We start from the raw sequence: 20,562 nt of genomic DNA on the forward strand, positions 1-20,562 counted from the left end.
TGAAACCCTAATGTACATAACTGATTAGAAAAAGAAAACTATGAAGAAAGCTATTTTAACAAAAATACATCAAATGTGAAGTGTCATGCAGGGAATTGTGGGAATGTCAATTTACGTTTTTTCACTGTAAATTATACAATGAGTTGCTCTTTTTCACTTTCAAAAACTGTAAATTTAACGGTATTTTACAGTAAAATTACATTAAATGTACCATTAGATCTATCACAGTTATTTACCGTATATAGTAACCAATTAACAGTTTTTTAACGGTCTTTTACCGTTAAAACCACGATCATTTTTTACAGTGTAGGCTAATAGTATCATATATTTTTATAAATTTATGATATACTTTTTTATTTAAGATTCCATAAAAATGTATTTCAACAAAAATACTAAGAATTTTATTGAAGTATCTTTTTAAACCTATTTTTTTTTTCATGGAACTGTCAAGAATGTATTAAGAATTTACAAAAATGAAAGCATTTAAACAGTCAAATTATCTATTTAAATATAATTTATTTATTAGTCTGTTTTATTGAATCTATTTTATTTCCATGTTTGCAGGATTTTGTTAGTTTTTATAATACATTTTATTTTCTCCATCTGTGTCTTTAATGTGTAATATTGTCCATCCATGCTTTCCCAGCAAATAAAGAAGCCCTTTAGGTCAGATAGTTCCTTAAATTTGTTCCACATGTCCATACTTAAAAACAGCGGGGAAAACGTAACTCTACTCTTTCTTCACATTCATTTCATTTTATTAGGTACTTTAGTGTTACGATCATAATGTGAGCTCATGCGCTGGTCATTTTAGCTGGTTTGGCACAACTAAAGACAGCTAAAGCTAAGCTAAGTCCTATAAATTTCAGTGTAGACATTGATGGATCCAAGCGTTAGGCTGTACTTTGTGTCTTTTGGCTACTTGACAGCTGTCGTTTGTTTTTAATGATGTTCGTTTGAAATATATTGTTTATAGCATATAGTTTTGTTCTCTTTGTCTTTTGTACTAAATCTGAAGCTTGTTTTTTTTTTTTTTTTTTTGGCTAAAACATTTCAATATGCTAATGGTAAGCTACATGCTAGGTGGGTTTGCTTTAATGATCATGGCAGCCATCTTCTCAGAAATAACCACTGGAATGGCACAACTTAGTGTTAAATGTCTTGGTTAGGTGGCAGTCTGGTTAATTCGCTTGGAGGAAATATAGCATGCATGGTATTTAAGGGTTTTTAAAGGTAACTGCTGCCCCGTAATGCCCCACTAATTCAAAGATCTCCTCTTGTGAATATTTGTGTGTGGTTTTGTTTGTTCATCTGCTTTTCCAGGAATGGCGTGAGCTGTGATGTAATCAAATTCGCTGGATCAGATACGCTGAATTGCTACATAACAGGTTCAAAAGAACCGATTCACATCTGAGCTTAATTGTCCATTCATTTGGACAGACATTCTAAGTATATTTGTATTTGAAGAGCTAGATGGCTCCCAGTCAAGGCCAATGAAGATATTTCAAGTTTGATCAGTTTATAGATCAGATACCATGGTGATGTCAACAAATATGAATTTATGACTCCAGTAGTTTGATCTAATGGAATGAAAAACATTCTGTTACTGAAGTATTTGAACATCTGTGATGTATTAATTGAAGCCAAAGGTTCACATCTTTACAGCTCGTTTTAAATGGGAACCGACATCTTTTGGACCTGTTTTATTCTTTGACCCTGCCAAACTATTTCTTGACTACGCGAGCGGTGGTTGATTAAGCTGAATAAATTGCACAACACTCAACATTTAATTGAATTTATTATACTTTTTTGTTAATGATTAATTCATTTATTGTTATTTTTAAGGCTGTCAAAAAATTGTGAATGCGTGTCAATTTAATTCAACAAAACTCTACAGTTACGGTAATTTATTCTAATTGATATTTTATTGATTTACTTTACATTTTTTATTATTTAATTTATTGTTATTATTATTGTTTTATTTATTTATTATTATTCATTTTTATTAAAATTTTAAATTTTATTATTAATTTAATGTATTATTCTATTATTTTTAGGGCTGTCAATTGATTAATAAATTGATATAATATATTAATATATTTGCATACAAATATTTGATATTCACAAACTGTTAACCAATTAAAATATTTAATTGTGATTAATTATATAATTTTGTCGGTTCCCCCAAAAAAACCTCCCTAAAACCCATTAAATGAATTTCCTTGTTGCATCCTAGTAAGCTTTACTGCAGCCAACAAACAGTTTTATTGTAATCAGGAGTGTTTCTGTTTACAGCAATAAAACTACAGTAGAGAAGGCCAAAAATAATCCATAAGCAGCCCCTGATCGAGCCTCCGTCTCTGTTTGATGCGTTTCCACACATTGCCACCCCGCTGTCACACTACAATAGATCGGAATGTGGATTTCTGCTTTGGGGAGACACGGAGACACACACACACACACACACACTCACACAGTTAGGAGCATATCCAGTGGATGGACACACTGTGTACATGTACACACTTTATTTCTAACTGTGTGTGTGTGTGTGTGTGTGTGTGTGTGTGTGTGTGTGTGTGTGTGTGTGTTGTGACTACAGCTGGCTTTCTGCAGTGTTTTTGTAAAAGACAGATGTTGTTTGCTGGTCTCCAGCTGTTAGACAGAAACATGCACACTAATGATTCTGCTCTATATATCGCTAGCTGAGGACCCCTCACCTGTAGAAGGGATGGTGGGATGAATTTATCAGTTTTATTTTATGCACAATTCTTAGTTGGGCAAATGTATTTTTTATTTTGTAGTTTATTATTGTTTTTTATGGTTGGCAACCGATTAAAATATTTCATTTTTCATTAATTTTTATTGCATGCACAATAATTTTATTATATATTTTTTTATGCATAATTATTCAAGTTAGGCTTTTATTTATTTTTCATGGCTGTCAACTGAGTAAAATATTGAATGAATCTTTCATGTATTTTTATTTTATACATAATTCTTTTAGTTAGGAAAAAAAATATTATTATTTTATTATTGTTTTTACGGCTGTCACAAATACAACCACAAATATTATTTCCCTACTGTCAATTGGTTAAAATATTGTATTTTTCATTATTTTAATTTTATGCATAATTCTTCTATTTTTTTTTTTTTTTTTTGTATTATGTTTGACTGAAACATAAACTGATTCAAATATAGAATTAATTCTTGCATCCATTTTTATTTTATGCATAATTCTTCTAAATTAACTTTTGTTTTTAAGGCTATCAACTGACTAAAATATTTAATTGCAATTATGTAGTCAATATACACACATCTGTGAACGTACCTGTATATCAGTTGAATTCCATATTATAACTTACAATTAGGGTAATATATTATTTTGTTATAATTTATATATATTTTCTTAGATTTTATTATTGACATATTATTTGCTATTTTTAGGGCTGTCAATCAATTAAATGTTTAATCGTGATTTATCATGTAATCTTGTCACAGTTAACATGTTTATTCAAACTGAATTAAAACAGTGAATGAAAAAAAAATTGTTATACCAGGACTTCTAAAAATGCTCATATGTGCAGCTTTAAACTATTACTTCTCATCAGAGTTCATCAAACTCCATCTTAAATGATTCAGTAGCCATTACATCCAGTTCTCACACTTGCTACCTGTCATTGAGGTCATTTGTCCTGCCCTCCGGCACAATCCCACCCCTTCATGAATAAATCATTAATATAATAATTATGCAAGATTAATGTTAACATAATTGATGGTTTGGCATCTAATTCTGTTTCTGGGTTTCTTTTTAGGCCTGAGTGTTAATGTGACTAGCATGCTAACTGTGTTGGACAACAAAAACCTAAACCTAAAACCAAACATTTTTAGTTCATACTTTTATATTAGCGTCTACTAATTTTAATCTATGGTATGAAATATCGAGCAGTAGCAATGTTTTTAGTGTCAAGTTTACATTGCTTGTTTGTTTTGTTTAGGGGTTTGTATGATTGAGTTTAGCTACGCTAGCGTTTAGCAGTAAGAATACTTGCTTAGTGAACCTTTAAGCCACAATTGACTGAGATGTTGCCCAGAAAAGAGGGATAGAAGGGGAGGGAGTGAAAAAGAGAGCGAGTGTGGTGTGTCTTCTCCTTGCGAGTCGTTCATCTGTGTGCGTAAAGAGACGTGTCTGTTGTGATGTTTTTATCGTTTGCTGGCTGTCGCTCTCTATCTAGAGCGCTCCGTTCAGCAGGCCCCAGCAGAATCTTCCCTGATCTTCTCAATCCCTCGAGCCACTCGCAGACGTCCACATCTGCTGCCGTGATGTCATCAACACGTGACACGCCGCTCAGAGGCTCGTGTGTTAATATTTGATACCCAACATAGCCTCTTTCTCTTTATGCCTTTCTCGTTCGCTGGTTTTATCTTCCTCCCGAAATAAAAGGCACCACACAGCTCTCCTTCCTCTCACAAGCTTTTAGCTGTAACAAGCATTAGAAAGAATGACAGATGGAAATTATATTGAAATCTCAGCTATTTCCCTCAGCTGTTTTGACCCTGTAAGTATATAGTAGTTAATATAAAATATGTTAGTTATTTTGATAAAAATAATCTTATTTTATAAACTATATATTTACTGTTAGTGGGATTATAACAAATTGAAAGAAATTGGGAACAACAGCAACTCAGCCACGAAGTGGTAGGCCATGTAAAATCACAGACTGGGGTCAGCGCATGCTGAGGCGCACAGTGCGCAGAAGTCGCCAACTTTCTGCAGAGTCAATAGCTACAGATCTCCAAACTTCACGTGGCCTTCAGATTAGCTGAAGAACAGTGCGTAGAGAGCTTCATGGAATGGGTTTCCATTAGCTGAGCATCCAAGCCTATCATCACCAAGCGCAATGCAAAGCGTGTGATGCAGTGATGTAAAGCACACCGACACTGGACTCTAGAGCAGTGGAGACGTGTTCTCTGGAGTGACGGATCACACTTCTCTGTCTGGCAATCCGATGGACGAGTCTGGGTTTGGCGGTTGCCAGGAGAACGGTACTTGTCTGACTGCATTGGGCCACGTGTAAAGTTTGGTGGAGGGGGGATTATGGTGTGGGGTTGTTTTTCAGGGGTTGGGCTTGACCCCATTAGTTCCAGTGAAGGGAACTCTTAATGCTTCAGCATACCAAGACATTTTGGACAATTTCATGCTCCCAACTTTGTGGGAACAGTTTGGGGATGCCCCCTTCCTGTTCCAACATGACTGCGCTCCAGTGCACAAAGCAAGGTCCATAAAGACATGAAAGAGCACGTTTGGTGTGGAGGAACTTGACCTCAACCCGATTGAACACCTTTAGGGTGAATTAGAGACTGCGAGCCAAGCCTTCTCGTCCTACAGTGCCTGACCTCACAAATGCTTTCAGAAGAATGGTCAAAAAATCACATAAACACACTCCTAAACCTTATGGAAAGCCTTCCTGGAAAAGTTGAAGCTGTTGTAGCTGCAAAGGGTGGGCCAACTCCATATTAAACCCTACGGATTAGGAATGGGATGTCATTAAAGTTCATGTGCATGTAAAGGCAGACGTCCCAAAACAAATATTGTGTGTGTGTGTGCGCGCGCGCGTGTGTGTGCGTTTGTACTTAAGAATAAAATAAAAAACATTTCAAAATAATTCAAATAATAAACAACTGTGTGTGTGTGTTGTTGTTTATTATTGTAATTATTTTGTAATATGTTTTATATTTAATTCTTAAGCATAAAATGTATTCTTAGTTCTTTTTTTTTTTAAATACATTTGTTTATTTTAATTATTTGTAATTGTGATATGCATTTGTATATAAATACTTTTGTTAATAGTACTTACCGGTACTTAATCATTAAAAAAAATAAAAGTTGTTTCTAAACATAAAATCAATATATTCTCAACCAACATTTTTTTTGTTTAATTATATTATTATTTATACTTTATTCTTTTTTTCTCTCAGCTTTTTTGACCCTGTCAGTAAAACAATATATCAAATATTTAAAATCTTAATTTTTGTGTGTGTATATATATATATATAGTTATAGTTATATAATAATATTGTAGTACAATATATATATATATAGTTATAGTTATATAATATTATTTTGTACAATATATGTGTATATATATATATATATATATATATATATATTCTAACTTTTTATTTACCCCTCTTTATCATGCTGACATTTTGTTAAAAATAAGTATTGTAACTCTTTATTTTTCCTATTTATTATACTGACATTTGAACTTCATTCATATATCCCCTCGGCTGTTTGGACTCCGTCGGTAAAACCACAAGAAACCAAGCCAAAGCATTTAGTGCAGGTTTTCCAGAGTCTCCGTCCCCAGAGACTCGATGTGCAGTGACCCGCAATGGGCCCGCTACATAAACACAGTTAAACCCCATAGCACAAGCATGCGAAACGGCCCGGAAACCCTCTGAATCCCCTCCGAAGGGAATGGCTATCTCATCTGTCACCTAATGTACGACGACATTGTTCATTTCAAGTCCTTTAGCGGACTTTAAGAAAATAAAGCCTGTTTTTAAGGCCATCAAGATTATTTTGCGATGCAAAAAATGTAATGGTCTTATAAATAGTCATTATAGACGTTTTACATGTGTTGACGTGTTGGTCATTTGCTTGCGTAAATGGTGCAGTGTCATTGGCATACATACATGGTGTGGTTGCGTGCAGAGTTGGGTCTGTGTTTGGCTGTGGCCCTTCACCCTTTGTCTCCAGCTCTATGAGACAGGAGCTAAAGATCATGGGAAAAAGGCCTTAAACATCCCGTCGGTCTTTGAAGCATATAAGAAGGATTGTCAGGGTCACCGAAACAATCTTAGCCTCCTGTTTTCATCACTGCCACTAACTGCTGCTATGCTTATTACGGTCATATCAAAGCCTAATCTTCTGAAATATGCTATACTAAAAACATTTGTGTGATTGACTGATACTTTACAATACTTGCCTATAGCTAAGTGCGCACATGCTCTGTGAAGGTTGTTTGCGAACATTCAAACGCACTACATCAAAATGGCTGCCTTGGCAAGATACTAAGGAAAGTGATTATAAACAACCGACAAAAAAACAAAACAATTTTTGTGTGTATTGTGTTGTTATATTGTTTATCAAACAAGATTATTGAAGTGAAAAACACTTACTGCTTTTACTTGAAAAATTACTGAAAATGTTTGAGCTAATTTTAACTTAATTTTACACTACACCATTTTAAACTAAAAACATGAAACTTTGTATGCGTTTTGGCCGTTCATTTTTATGACAATGACGTTTTGGTGGCCCGAAAACGCAAGCTTTTGAAAGCAGGTTTCAAAGTGCACGTTTTTGAAAACTACACCGACCGTTGTCGTCTCCGTGTAAACTACAAAGAATGTGAATTTGTGAAAACGGTTGACGTCATACATATTATGTGTTCAATTTATTGTGTTTCTTTACAAAGTGAAATCGCCAACTACTGGCCTGGCATTTTAGCCGTGTAAACGGGGATCGTTTTGACAATGTTGTCGTCTGTACATGAAAAAAGCAAAGTACATGCTAATATTTAATAGTTATATTATATAATAATAGATATTATATATAATAATATCTAAATAATGTTTGAATTCATATTATTATTTATCAAAATGTTTATTTTAATTTTAAACAATATTTTAATAATAATTTTTAAATATTAACATGAATAATTATGTGTTCAATATAATAATGAAATTTAATATGGTATTGAAATTAATTTTAAGAATTGTAAAATGTCTACAGACATCAGTTTTGTTTTTATTGCCAATATTGTTGCTTTATTAATCTTAATTGATTAATATATCTCGCAAATGAAATTAGTTAAATTGTTTCCCCTTTTGTTTTACCCAACTATTGCGGCATTAAATCCAGTGTTGTTATCAACTAAAACTTTTTTTTAAATGATTTTTGATAATTGAAATGAAGCCAAAATAAAAGAAAATCTAAAAGTAAATACTATTAATAAATACTATAATAACATATAAATAATACTAAAATAACATCAGCATTAAAGCTGATTCTGGACTTGATTAGCTCCAGAAGAGCATCAGTTCTCCATGGGGAGACCAAGATTTAACAAAAAGATACATTTAAAAAAAAACATTGTTGAGGCCCCCCTAACGTGATGTTTTGTTCAACGCAGCCCTCGGCCTACAACGAGCTAGTGTTAAATGAGTTTGGCTCCCGTAGCGCATGTAAACGCTGATATTGGTCGCGCTTATTTCACGCTACAGCAGAGTCCATTGTGAGGCTTTTTGAAGGGTAAATGGGAAACACACTAAAGCAGCGGTGGTCGAACCGCTTTATTAAAAAGTGGTTAAAGGGTGCAGGCAAAATATGTGAAGACGTTTTGTGTTGGAATGGATTTAAACAGGTTGATGAATTAAGTTTATTTTTATAACCACTTTACCAAATAGTTTATTCAAGTTTTATTCATGTTTGTGCAAAAAAAAAAAAAAAAAAAAAAAAAAATATATAGGTTAAAAACTCAATCTGAGATCAATTCTCTGAAAAAAAAAAAAAAAGTCTTAACATCAGAGTCTGTAATATCACAATTTTCTTCTTGACTGGATCCTAATGTTAAGTGAATAACGTCAACCTCATTTTCACTCATTGCATCATGGCTCGGCAGGGGTCAGGGGTCACGATAAGTTGTGCGTCGGGGCTATTTAAAAAGGGTCAGAGGTCGGCAAAGGAGAATAAAAAGGGGCCACATGTAATCGTCAAATGAATTTAAATTCTAGTTTGCATGACATCAAGAGGCATTTGCTTGAACGGGATTCCGGTTATGGAAATAATTGGCGCAAGTCGTAGTTCAGCTATTGTGGACGTTTTTGGACGATATCAATAAACAAATGTTCGACACTGTGCTGAGTACTTCACAGGTTTCATATAAGCCACAAGATGCTAATAAAATATGACACATTTGCTTATGTTGTTGCCAGGCGGTTATGAGCGAGAGCGAGGTGACCTTCTCTCACCGTGCCCAAATGCGTTTTCCACGTATGTTCGCACAAGTGAGAAGTGCTTCCTCTTCCCTTATCTGTCTCTCTCTCTCTCTCTGTCTTTCTCTCTCTCAGTAAAAAAAAGCTTTTCGTGTCCCTGTTCTCCTGGCCTGTCTCTCTCCATTTCCCCTGTCGTTTGTAGGTCAGTTCCTCCTTTAATGCTCAAAAGAGTTTGTCTTGTCCTGAAAGAGGGACACACAGACCAAATCCATTACTGGCCGAGATGAAAACAGCACAGAATCGTTTTTAGAGCACACCGTATTAAATACTAAATACCTTGAAAAGAAAGTAAGATGAATCTTATATAACAATTAAAAACATTTTTGGATGTTCAAATACTTTGTCAGTTTAATAATACATTACCTATTTGTAGGTTGAGATCCTTGAAAAGTTAAAACATGGGGTCTCTTTGGCTAGCAAAACATTGCTCTGTTTGTTTCCGACCAGCCTGGCATGGCAACAGTGACTCAACCAATGGCTTGAGTTAGGGGCGGGGCTTTCTGTCTGCCTGGCCAATGGCAGAGTGTGTGGGAAACCTGTTATTTTTGAGTCATCTTGAATATCTTGAAGTGAATATAATATAATTGAACTGAACTAAACCTCAAATGAGACCTCTTTGATATCTGAATTGTTTCTCCTTTACTGTGAGATAAAATTGAGATTAAATAAAGACATCTGTGTACGATCCCCTGTTTGTAACATTATGATTTGATTCTTGTGTCTCCTTCAAGAAGTCTCAACAAGTTCTCATTGATTTTGTAAAATCTGTACTAAAGTCAGAGATCTCAATTTGAAAACAAATATTTCTCATCAAAGACAACGTGAGCTATGCTAACCATGTTAATTGTATATCTCTGTATACTCTTATTGTCTGTAAAAATAAAATCTAATTTGTGTCTGTTTACATTTATCTTATTAATGAATTTTGTGAGAAACACCTGAGACAAAGTGAATGAAATACATGAGATCTCCATTAAGTCACATGAGTTATAAAAGAGCAACATTTGAGCCTTTTTTTCTTCCGAGAAGTAAATACGTGAGATTTGTGTTATTTCCGTAACCTCATAAGTTTGAGAAAGGGTTACGCCTACTTAGAGGGTTAATTCACCCTGAAATGAAAATTAAGTCATAACTTACTCACCCTGGTGTTGTTCTAATGCCATATGCTGGAATAGACAGCACGTGGGTGAGTAAGTTATGACTTAATTTTCATTTTCGAAACGTAATAGTGATACTTAACTTAGCAAACACTACTAAATTTAGTTGTATACTTAACTTTCCCTTTCTTGCTCTTTCTGTCAACAGTTGCACTGAAAAACCACAACTGCAATGGTTTGTCGGCCAACAACAGTAACCGTGACAACAGTAAAGCAACGGGATTGGTTGACGGCTGGCTGCATGAGGGAGAGCTCCTACTACAGGTCAGGAGTAAAAACACACGTGTGTGTACATGTTTATGGCGTTCCTGTGCCTTCATAGCATGTTATAAAGAGTCGTTTAAAGCTATGCCCTTAAGGAAGGAGAAAAGGAAGGAGAGGCTATTTCTGCCCAGCCTTGTTCTCGTTTCAGACACTTAGGCATGAATAATGCACAGACAGAGCTCTCATGTATTATAAAGGAAGGATAAAATAAGAGGTAAAAGTATTCTCTCATTTTTTTTATACTTTGAAAGTTTTGCTCTGTCCATCCTGTCACAGCAGTTCTGAGAAGTTTGAACCACCTGTCCACTCACGGCTACACTTTTTCATTTCCTCATCTATGCTCTCACATTCTCTCTGCCTCTACTTTTATCTTTCCTTCCTGCTGTTTCTTCCTTCCATCCTTCCTTGTCTACACTTTTTTAATTTTCTCACTCATTCTTTTACATTATCTCTGCCCATATTCATTCTCTATCTTTTCTTCCTTTCTATTTCCTTCCTTCCTTTACTAATTTTCCTTTCTTCCTTTCTATTTTTCCTTGCATTTTCTTTGATCAATCCATCTCTTCCTTCCTGCCTTCCTTCCTTTCTTCCTTCTTGTCTATTTATTCCTTCCTTTATGCTTGTCTTCTTTCCTTCATTCATCTCTATTTCTACCTACCTTTACCCTCATCTTCTTCGTTCGTTCGTTCCCTCCTTAATTCCTTCCTTCCTTAATGTCCCTTCATTCTTTTACTCCTTTACCTTGTTTCCTTTCTTCCTGTCTGTTTTTCCTTACATTTCTTTTATCGATCCTTCCTTCCTTCCTTCCTTCCTTCCTTCCTTCCTTCCTTCCTTCCTTCCTTCCTTCCTTCCTTCCTCTCCTTCTCTATCTATCTATCTATCTATCTATCTATCTATCTATCTATCTATCTATCTATCTGTCTGTCTGTCTGTCTGTCTGTCTGCCCTCTCTACCACTATTGTTTCTCTGCTTCACTCTCTCTCCCTCTCTCTCTCTCTCTCTCTCTCTCTCTCTCTCTCTCTCTCTCTCTCTCTCTCTCTCTCTCTCTCTCTCTCTCTCTCTCTCTCTCTCCCTCTCTCTCTCTCTCTCTCACTCACTCACTCCCCTGTGTTGTGTATAGTTGTGTGTGTTGGACTGTGAATGATGCAGTGGTACATATTTGATAGTAATGCTTCCTGACTGCTGCCCCCCTCCCCCTCCTGCCCCACGAGAGCCCAGTGTGGGCTGTTCTGCCGACCAACAAGCCGAAATATTTATACTGAGTGCTGCTACTTGGCCATGTTTTCTGAGTGTGTTTGGCCCAGGTGTGCATGTATGAAGGAGTATGTGTGTGTGTGTTGGCATACAATGCAGATGTTCAAGCAAATGAGAGGGGCGCTGGAAGATATAACCCCTAAAACTGCTGTTCGACTTATGATGGGGTTACGCACTCTGAATCTTGTGGCTTATTGCTTTATGTTAATACACTGCAGGACATTTCTGTGTGCATATAATTTGGCAAAGGCAATCGTAGATTAATGTGGAAGAGATTATTTTTTGTGATGTATTGCTTTTTGCCTCATCATATCATGTTAGTTTATAGGATTCAGTTTGCATTTAGAAAGCAGTGAGTGGTTCTAGATCAGTATGTTTGCAACACAAACATAAGCCTACACAGCCTACATAAAACATTGATAGGATTTCAAGAGAGCCCTTATTTACGCTCAGACGGAAGTCCCAGAGGATGCACAGTGTTTGTCATTTTTCATCTTATTATGACTGTTATAAAAGTAACCATTTTCAACAATATTACAGTATTTTAGTAGTATATATTTCTTCCCTGATGTCAACTTATGTTAGCCAGGATTTTAGAATTTAGTACTAATTTAGTTTTATTTTATATTTAAGAGCCCTCTCGAAAGAATTGGGTACTTGTATTCAAATAAATGCACTATATGAATGAATGTATATGTATTGTGCATTTGTTAATTCATTTATTCTAACATACTTATTTGAGCGTTACACTGTTCAACCCTAGCCCTAACCTAACCTTGATTACCAGTTCACAGCCAGTGCTCTTGGCTTTTATCGACAGTGGATTTTTACAGTAAATGTTTTTGTAGTGTCTGTGCTGTCGATGCATCAGATTACTATAATCACACAGATCCACACTCAGAGCCCACCAGATGGTGATGAGGTGTAAAATCCCCTCCACAAAAATGCACACAGCACAAGAGCACATACTCACACAATGTATTTAATGGCAGCATGAAATGGACAATATTTACTTTCTCAATAACTGTCTGTGGGTTTTTTAGCATTTTTTTTTTTTTTTTGGATCCTTTCATCAAAATCTACAGTAATACCACTTTTTTTTAAATGTAGTCAATATTTGGCTGGTTTAGCATTATCCATTTGTTTTTCTTTGCAGACAACACACATATACTGTAGCTTATATTTCTTAATAGATCTCATTTTATGTTGTTTTATATTGGAGTGAACTTTTAAAATGGGGCTTTTATTTTGAAGTTGTTCTTTCTTCATGTCATTGTTCACTAATTCCAGGTATGTTTAATCATTAGTTTCTGTGTATTTATAGTCCTTATATTTTTGTTTTTGTCTAGCATTGGTTATTTGTAACCAGAATTCTTGCGTTTCTTTGCTAGTTTTTTTTTTATGTGAATAAAATCATTTAAATGAACAATTGAATGTTTGCATCCTCCAAAGGTTTTCAAATTGCAAAACCCCTACCTGTGAAACGTACTCGGCGTGCTCTGACGTGCCGAGTACGTCAGAGCGTGCCTAAATGGGCGTGGCCTAAGCCTATAAATATCGCTCATTTCGGCCAAAATACCAGGTTTAAATCGACTGAAGTGACACATCCTGGCAGATTGCAATAGTGTGGCAGGCTATGCAATACTCGTTCCCTACTCTCAGGGAACCGAGGTTACATTAGTAACGTTAGTAACGTTAGTAACGTAACCGAGTACGTTCCCTTTCGAGAACGGTCACGTGGGTCAGTGGGGACGCAATGTAAAACGCCGCACATTAGCAATTGGCTGAATTAACTCGAGCCTAGGGAAAACACCCCGAAGCTCAACAGAACAAGTATAATGACACTAACCGGACAGGGTCGGGTTCATGAATAAAAACTGGGGCTCATAACCGTCCTAGGACTACTTGTGCTTATGGACAGTAATATGCTAGACAGATAAAAACCAGACACCGTCGGGTTAATGTCATACTGATAGGACCTTGGCCTGCAGGCAAGGAACCTCTAGATTATAAAATCTGACAAATGTGGACGGCGAGGACCAACCGGCCGGCGCACAAATATCTTGAATTGGTACACCACTGGACCACGTCCACGATGCGGCCATGCCTCTCATGGAATGGGCTTTAGCGCCTATGGGACAAACCTGGCGCACAGAGGCGTATGCCAGCGAGATGGCGTCCACTATTCATCTGGATAGTCTCTACTTCGTGACCGGAGCCCCTTTGGTGCGGCCGCCGAAGCAAACAAAGAGCTGTTCTGACTGCCTGAAAGACGCAGAACGCTCTAAGTATATTTTTAGAGCCCTAACGGGACAAAGTAGATTAGCGCCACCATCATTCTCAGAGGGTGGGAGTGCTAACAGAGTAATGACCTGCGCTCTGAACGGGGTTGAGAGCACCTTAGGTTCATAACCGTCCCTTGGCTTGAGAATGACCCTGGAGTCATTTATCCCAAATTCCAGGCAGGAGGGGCTCACAGAGAGCGCCTGAAAATCTCCCACTCGTTTAACTGATGCCAAAGCCAACAGCAGAGCAGTCTTCAGCGAAAGTGGCTTGAGATCAACCGACTGTAGCGGTTTGAACGGGGGACCTTTCAGACCCTCCTGGCTCCTTTGAGAAAACGGACGATAAGGCCGTTTCTCCCCAGGGTCTGGCCAGCCACAAAAGCATGGTGAGCTGGCATGGCCGCCATGTAGACTTTGAGCGTGGATGGGGAGCGACCCGCATCCAAAGGCTCTTGTAATTTCGGCGTCCGAATTAGTCCTCGTGGTATTAGCTGTAGCGCTAGCACAGGACTGTGAGAGGGCGGGGTCCACCTCTTCCTCAGACGCAGCAATGGAGAGGCTGTAGTGTTCTTCATCCGATCCGCCGAATGAGACGAGGCCCGTCGCATGAGGGGAGGGGCGCTGGTCTGCCTGAGTGAACAGGACCGGAGAAGACTGTGATGGAGAAAGCGAAGCATCCGGGGACGTGGCCGGCGTGGGCTCGCTTAACTCCCTGTGCTCGGGCTGCCGTTGGCTGCGGCGCTTCTTTTTCCGTGGCTGAAGTAGCGCCGGGAAAGGAAGATTAGGAAGAGCGGTGTCACCATCTTGAAAGAGAGCTAACCGCATCCGCAGCGTTGAGATGGGCAGGCTCTCACAGTGAGAACAGCCCATGGCAGAGAGTGCAGCTTCAGCGTGGGCGGGTCCCAGGCACCTGGGGCACTCCGCGTGCCCGTCATCCTCGTGTAGACGAGCTCCGTACAAGATGCAAGATGAACGAGGCATTTGAAACAACGCCTCGTTAGAAATTTGCTCTTTTACAAAAGCTGAGTGTTGCAGCGTGAGCACAAGAGCAGCAGTAAAAGGATATATGTAGCGTTGTCTCGCCGGATGGCCACAGGCCCAGTGTCTTTCAGAGTGCATAATCCACAAACACTTAACTATAGTAATATTAAAGGTATTTCACACTATGGTTCTTTGACGATGCCTCGTGCTGAAGAGACGCTTGCGAGCCATCTCTCCCCCGAGTCATCGTCATCACTGAAAGCCCCGATGTTACCCACCAAGCCATTAAAAAATACATCTTTATTGATGGGTAAAGCATATTCGGCAGCAGGTCAGGCCGCGGCATGCTTGCACACCATGTCTATTCTCCAAGCATACCAGGCTGACCTGCTGAAGGACATTGACGATTGTGAGGAAATTAGTGCTGACGCAATTCGAGAATTGCGTTGCACGACAGATTTATCTCTCCGGGCCACCAAGGAGACGGCCAAATCTGTTGGCCGATCTATGGCAGCCCTGGTGGCCATGGAACGCATTTTATGGTTAAATCTTTCGGAGATAAAAGATAGAGATAGATCTATTCTTCTGGACGCCCCGCTTTCACCCACAAATCTGTTTGGTGATGCTATTAATTGTGTGGTTGATAGATTTCAAGAGACTAAAAAACAGTCTGCTGCGCTCCAGAGGTTTCTTCCCCGCCGATCTAATGTCCCTGAGGCTGCTCGTGTTATAAAGGTTGAGCAGCCTCGTCCGTCTACCAGCTCCTCACAGCAGCACAGAGTGCAGCAAAAACAGAGTGTCGCCAATCGGGTTCCCCCACAATCTGGGGATCCTGGGTGGCGGTCGAAATCCAGGCCCTTTAGGGGGAGACAAGATCTGAGGACTGTCATTACCAAGAGAGCTTGGACAAAGTCAGTCTGTCAGACTTCTCAGGGTGGTCCCCTCCAGGGAGGAACGGTTTCGAGGAATCGTTTCTCCGTGGCGCCCTCTGGGGGGCGATTCTCCGAGGAGAGTCGCAGCGCTGCCACTTCGGTTGTTCCCTGCCGGTTCGCCGCTTCAGGGCACCGAGGTGTCAGCGTCCCCATACGAGGAGGAGGATCGTAGAACGATCAGTTCGGTTGCTCCCTGCCGGTTCGTCGTTTCAGGGCACCGAAATGGTTGTTCAACCAAATCCAGAGGCCAGTCTCGAGAGACTGGTCCCCTTATCAGAATTTCTGGCAGCGTGGAAACTTCTGCCAGATATTTCTCTATGGGTCCTGCGTGTAATAGAGAAGGGCTACAGAATTCAGTTCGGTTCTCGTCCGCCCAGTTTTCAAGGGGTCCTTCCCACAGTGGTGGACTCCCAGCAGGCTCTGGTTATGGAACAAGAGGTACTGACACTTCTGCAAAAAGGGGCTATAGAAAGGGTTTCTCCTCCCAACAGAGAGTCAGGGTTTTACAGCCGATACTTCATTGTCCCAAAGAAGGATGGAGGGCTGCGTCCTATTCTAGATCTGTGCCAGTTACACAGCAGAGTTCAGAAACTCAAGTTCAAGATGCTTACACTCAAACAGATTGTATCTCAGATTCAGTCCGAGGACTGGTTTGTCACAATAGACTTGAAGGACGCGTACTTCCATGTATCTATCCATCCTCATCACAGGAAATTCCTGAGGTTTGCTTTCGGGGGCGAAGCATACCAATATCGGGTTCTTCCCTTCGGCCTAGGTTTATCACCCCGCACCTTTACAAAATGCGTGGATGCAGCTCTGGCTCCTCTGAGACTCCAGGGCATTCGCGTATTAAATTATATCGACGATTGGTTGATTTTAGCTCAGTCCGAGCTTTTGGCAGTTCGATATCGAGATGTCGTTCTGGCCCACATAAAAAGGTTGGGGTTGCGGCTCAACACCAAAAAGAGTGTGCTCCTCCCAGCTCAGAGGACCACTTTCTAGGTGTATTATGGGATTCGACAACAATGCAAGCACGTCTGTCGCCTGTACGTATTTCTGCGATTCTCACAGCTGTAAAGAATGTAAAACTAGGCCAGTCACTCACTGTAAAACAGTTTCAGAGACTGTTGGGGCTCATGGCAGCTGCGTCCAACGTGGTTACTTTTGGCCTTCTGCACATGAGACCCCTGCAGTGGTGGCTCCGGACCAAGGGGTTTTCTCCGAGGGGAAATCCGTTTTGCACGATCAAGGTCACGCGGCAATGCCTTCGTGCCTTGGTCATGTGGAAGAAACCTTGGTTCCTCGCCCAGGGCCCAGTGCTGGGGGCAGTGCTGGGGGCTTCTTGTCGACGCTTCACGCTATCGACAGATGCTTCCCTCACGGGATGGGGGGCGGTCATGAGTGGCCGCTCGGCGAAAGGTCTGTGGCAGGACCGTCAATGTTCCTGGCACATAAATCGCCTGGAAATGATGGCGGTATTTCGGGCTCTCAAATACTTCCTGCCCGACCTGAGGGGTCACCATGTTCTGGTCCGCTCGGACAACACCTCGGTGGTCTTGTATATCAACCATCAGGGGGGTCTGAGGTCACGTCACCTTTGCAAGCAGGCCCATCAGATCCTCCTATGGGCCCAGCGGAAATTGTTATCGATCAGGGCGGTTTATATTCCGGGGCATTTGAATTTGGGAGCGGATATCCTGTCGAGGCAGGGGCTGAGGCCCGGGGAGTGGAGGCTTCACCCCGAGGTGGTGGAGCTCCTTTGGAAGAGATTCGGTCAAGCTCAAGTCGACCTTTTCGCATCATTAGATACAACCCATTGTCCTATGTGGTTCTCCCTGACGTATCCAGCTCCTCTCGGACTGGATGCAATGGTGCAGGTGTGGCCGAGGCTGCACTTGTATGCATTTCGGAGAGGGTTCGCCGGGAAGGGGCCCATCTATAATTATTAGCCCCTTACTGGCCGACTCGATTATGGTTCTCGGACCTAGTGTCCCTTCTAGACGGCTCTCCTCTGGAGATTCCAATCAGGAGGGACCTGCTGTCCCAAGCAAGGGGCACAATATTTCACCCTCATCCGGAATTGTGGAAACTGTGGGCCTGGCCTCTGAGGGGGCCCGGCTCATAGAATCTGGTCTCTCGACTGAGGTCGTTGAGACCATTCTCCAATCCAGAGCTCCTTCCACGAGGAAACTATATGCACTGAAATGGAAATTGTTCTCCACCTGGTAGATCCCGCTAACTGCCCTGTCGGTTCAGTTCTTGATTTCTTGCAAGTCCGTTTCTCTGCTGGGTTATCTCCCTCTACTTTGAAGGTATATGTGGCCGCTATATCGGCCTACCACACCCCTCTGAGGGGCACATCTCTTGGGAGAGATCCCCTTATTATTCGTTTTCTCCGTGGTACATTGAGGTTGAGACCTGCACTGCACTCTAGAGCACCGGCTTGGGATTTGGCCATTGTACTTGAGGGTCTGGCCTTGGCTCCCTTTGAGCCTATTGAAGAGGTTACAGAAAAGTTCCTCACTCTAAAAACTTTACTTCTCGCCATTTCTTCAATTAAAAGAATTGGAGATCTGCCAGCCCTGTCGGTTGCTCCTTCATGCTTGGAATTTGCGCCTGGTATGGTGAAGGCGTTCCTTTACCCTAGGCCGGGTTACATACCTAAGGTCCCTACTAATGTTGCGGGCCCAATAGTGTTGCAGGCCTTTTATCCTCCACCTTTTGTTACCCCAGATAAGCCACTGGGGCGGCAATGGCTCAGTGGTTCATGTAGGTTGTCTGCGAACCGAAAGGTTGGTGGTTCAATTCCCGGTTCCACCTGACCAAGTGTCGAGGTGTCCATGAGCAAGACACCTAACCCCAGCTGCTCCCGACGAGCCTTGCATGGCTGACACCGCCGTCGGTGTATGAATGAGTGTGTGAATGGGTGAATGTGAGGCAAATGTAAAGCGCTTTGGTGGCCATTGGGTCTGTGAAAGCGCTATATAAATGCAGTCCATTTACCATTTTACCATTTTTTACCAGATCAGGAAAATCTTAATCTGTTATGTCCCGTTCGGGCTTTGGATGCTTATGTTCACAGAGCTGCCCTGTGGCGTAAATCTGAGCAGTTATTCATCTGCTTCGGGTCACCTAAGAGAGGTTGCCCTGCATCTAAACAGGTAATGAGCAAGTGGGTAGTTGAGGCTATTTCACTTGCTTATGAGGCGGCCGGACACCCTTCACCTATGGCTGTTCGGGCCCACTCTACCAGGAGTATGGCTGCCTCTAAGGCTTTAATTTCGGGTGTTTCCCTTCATGACGTTTGTAATATGGCAGGCTGGTCCTCGCCACATACATTTGTTAGATTTTATGACCTAGACCTCTCCACTCCAGGGGCTAGGTTGCTCACTTCTTAGGATGCGCAAGGACTTCATTCAGAACGGGCATTTGTCATTATGGCGTATGGGGTTCCCACCGCGTCTCAAACGCAGCTCGAGTTCCCTTGAAAGGGAACGTCTCAGGTTACGTATGTAACCCTGGTTCCCTGATAGGCAACGAGACGGTGCGTTCGCCAGCCATACTTCCTGCATGCCCTGATCGACTTGCTTCAGCCTTTCCAGAAGCTGTCGCGGTCTGATTTCAGGGTTGCTTTATAGCTTCCTGGTCTATGACGTCATCATTGACGTCTCATGTTTCCATTGGACTGATTTTACACGTGCTTTACGACGCAATCACGCAGAGCGTTCCCACCGCGTCTCAAACGCAGCGTCTCGTTCCCTATCAGGGAACCAGGGTTACATACGTAACCTGAGACGTTTTCCCACTGCGTATTAGCTACACAACACGAAGTGACCGTTCTCGAAAGGGAACAGAAATCAGTATATATTTATACGGCTAAAGTTCACTTGAAATCAAGATTGAAGTTTTGTGGCTTTTACGTAATACACATCTGTTAGCTGTTAGCCATCATATGCAGACAACTTTACTTGTAGCGCATATAAGCAATTAAAATGTATAATATTTTTCTTCCGGGAAAATGTTGCTCTTCCTTGTTAAATTGTACCTGAACAACACCTAGGTAAATATAATGACTGTAACGTAAACAAATGCCCATTGAACATTTCTCAAAATATTGTCATTTGATATGCCTCGCTCCAACTTCCTGTTTTAACAGGAAATACATCTACACAGGAAGGAAAACTATACTTGTCGATCCATTTTAGGGCTCTTTAGAACGTAGAAGCATGTAGAAACGCACAGAGAATCAAACTAGTCCTTCATTAAAAGCAAGTTGTCCATCTGACCCATAATGACCAGTAAACTAATAGTTTTATTTTCTGTGTTTCTTTGTTCGTTCATGTATGGTCACAGGCGCTCAATGGCTTTGTGTTGGTGGTCACTGCTGAGGGGATTGTTTTCTACTGTTCTCACACCATCCAGGATTATTTAGGATTCCACCAGGTAATTATCCTTCTCAACAGTCTCTTACATAAACACATTCGCTGCGTCCAAAATCGCGTTCTGTCTGAGTAGGTAGGTACTACATTTGAATTTGAATTTACTTCTCGATGGTTAAAAAATATGCTCTATATAGTAGGAATAGGAGTATGAATGAAATTCGGACATACTACATCCGTCATGTTGTTACT

General features: G+C 40.5%; 1 protein-coding gene across 1 annotated transcript in view; it reads left to right on the plus strand.

Moving 5' to 3' along the window:
- ahr1b (aryl hydrocarbon receptor 1b) overlaps positions 1-20,562 on the plus strand; it is a 50,051-nt gene that overhangs the window by 19,070 nt on the left and 10,419 nt on the right. Inside the window, exons 3-4 of the mRNA XM_056265868.1 lie at positions 10,363-10,478; positions 20,285-20,374. Coding sequence (XP_056121843.1) covers positions 10,363-10,478; positions 20,285-20,374 — 206 coding nt within the window. The remainder of the gene's footprint in view (positions 1-10,362; positions 10,479-20,284; positions 20,375-20,562) is intronic.

This window comes from Rhinichthys klamathensis, unplaced genomic scaffold (assembly GCF_029890125.1).
Source record: "Rhinichthys klamathensis goyatoka isolate OS25496 unplaced genomic scaffold, OSU_Roscu_1.1 h1tg000241l_1, whole genome shotgun sequence".
Lineage (NCBI taxonomy): Eukaryota > Metazoa > Chordata > Actinopteri > Cypriniformes > Leuciscidae > Rhinichthys > Rhinichthys klamathensis.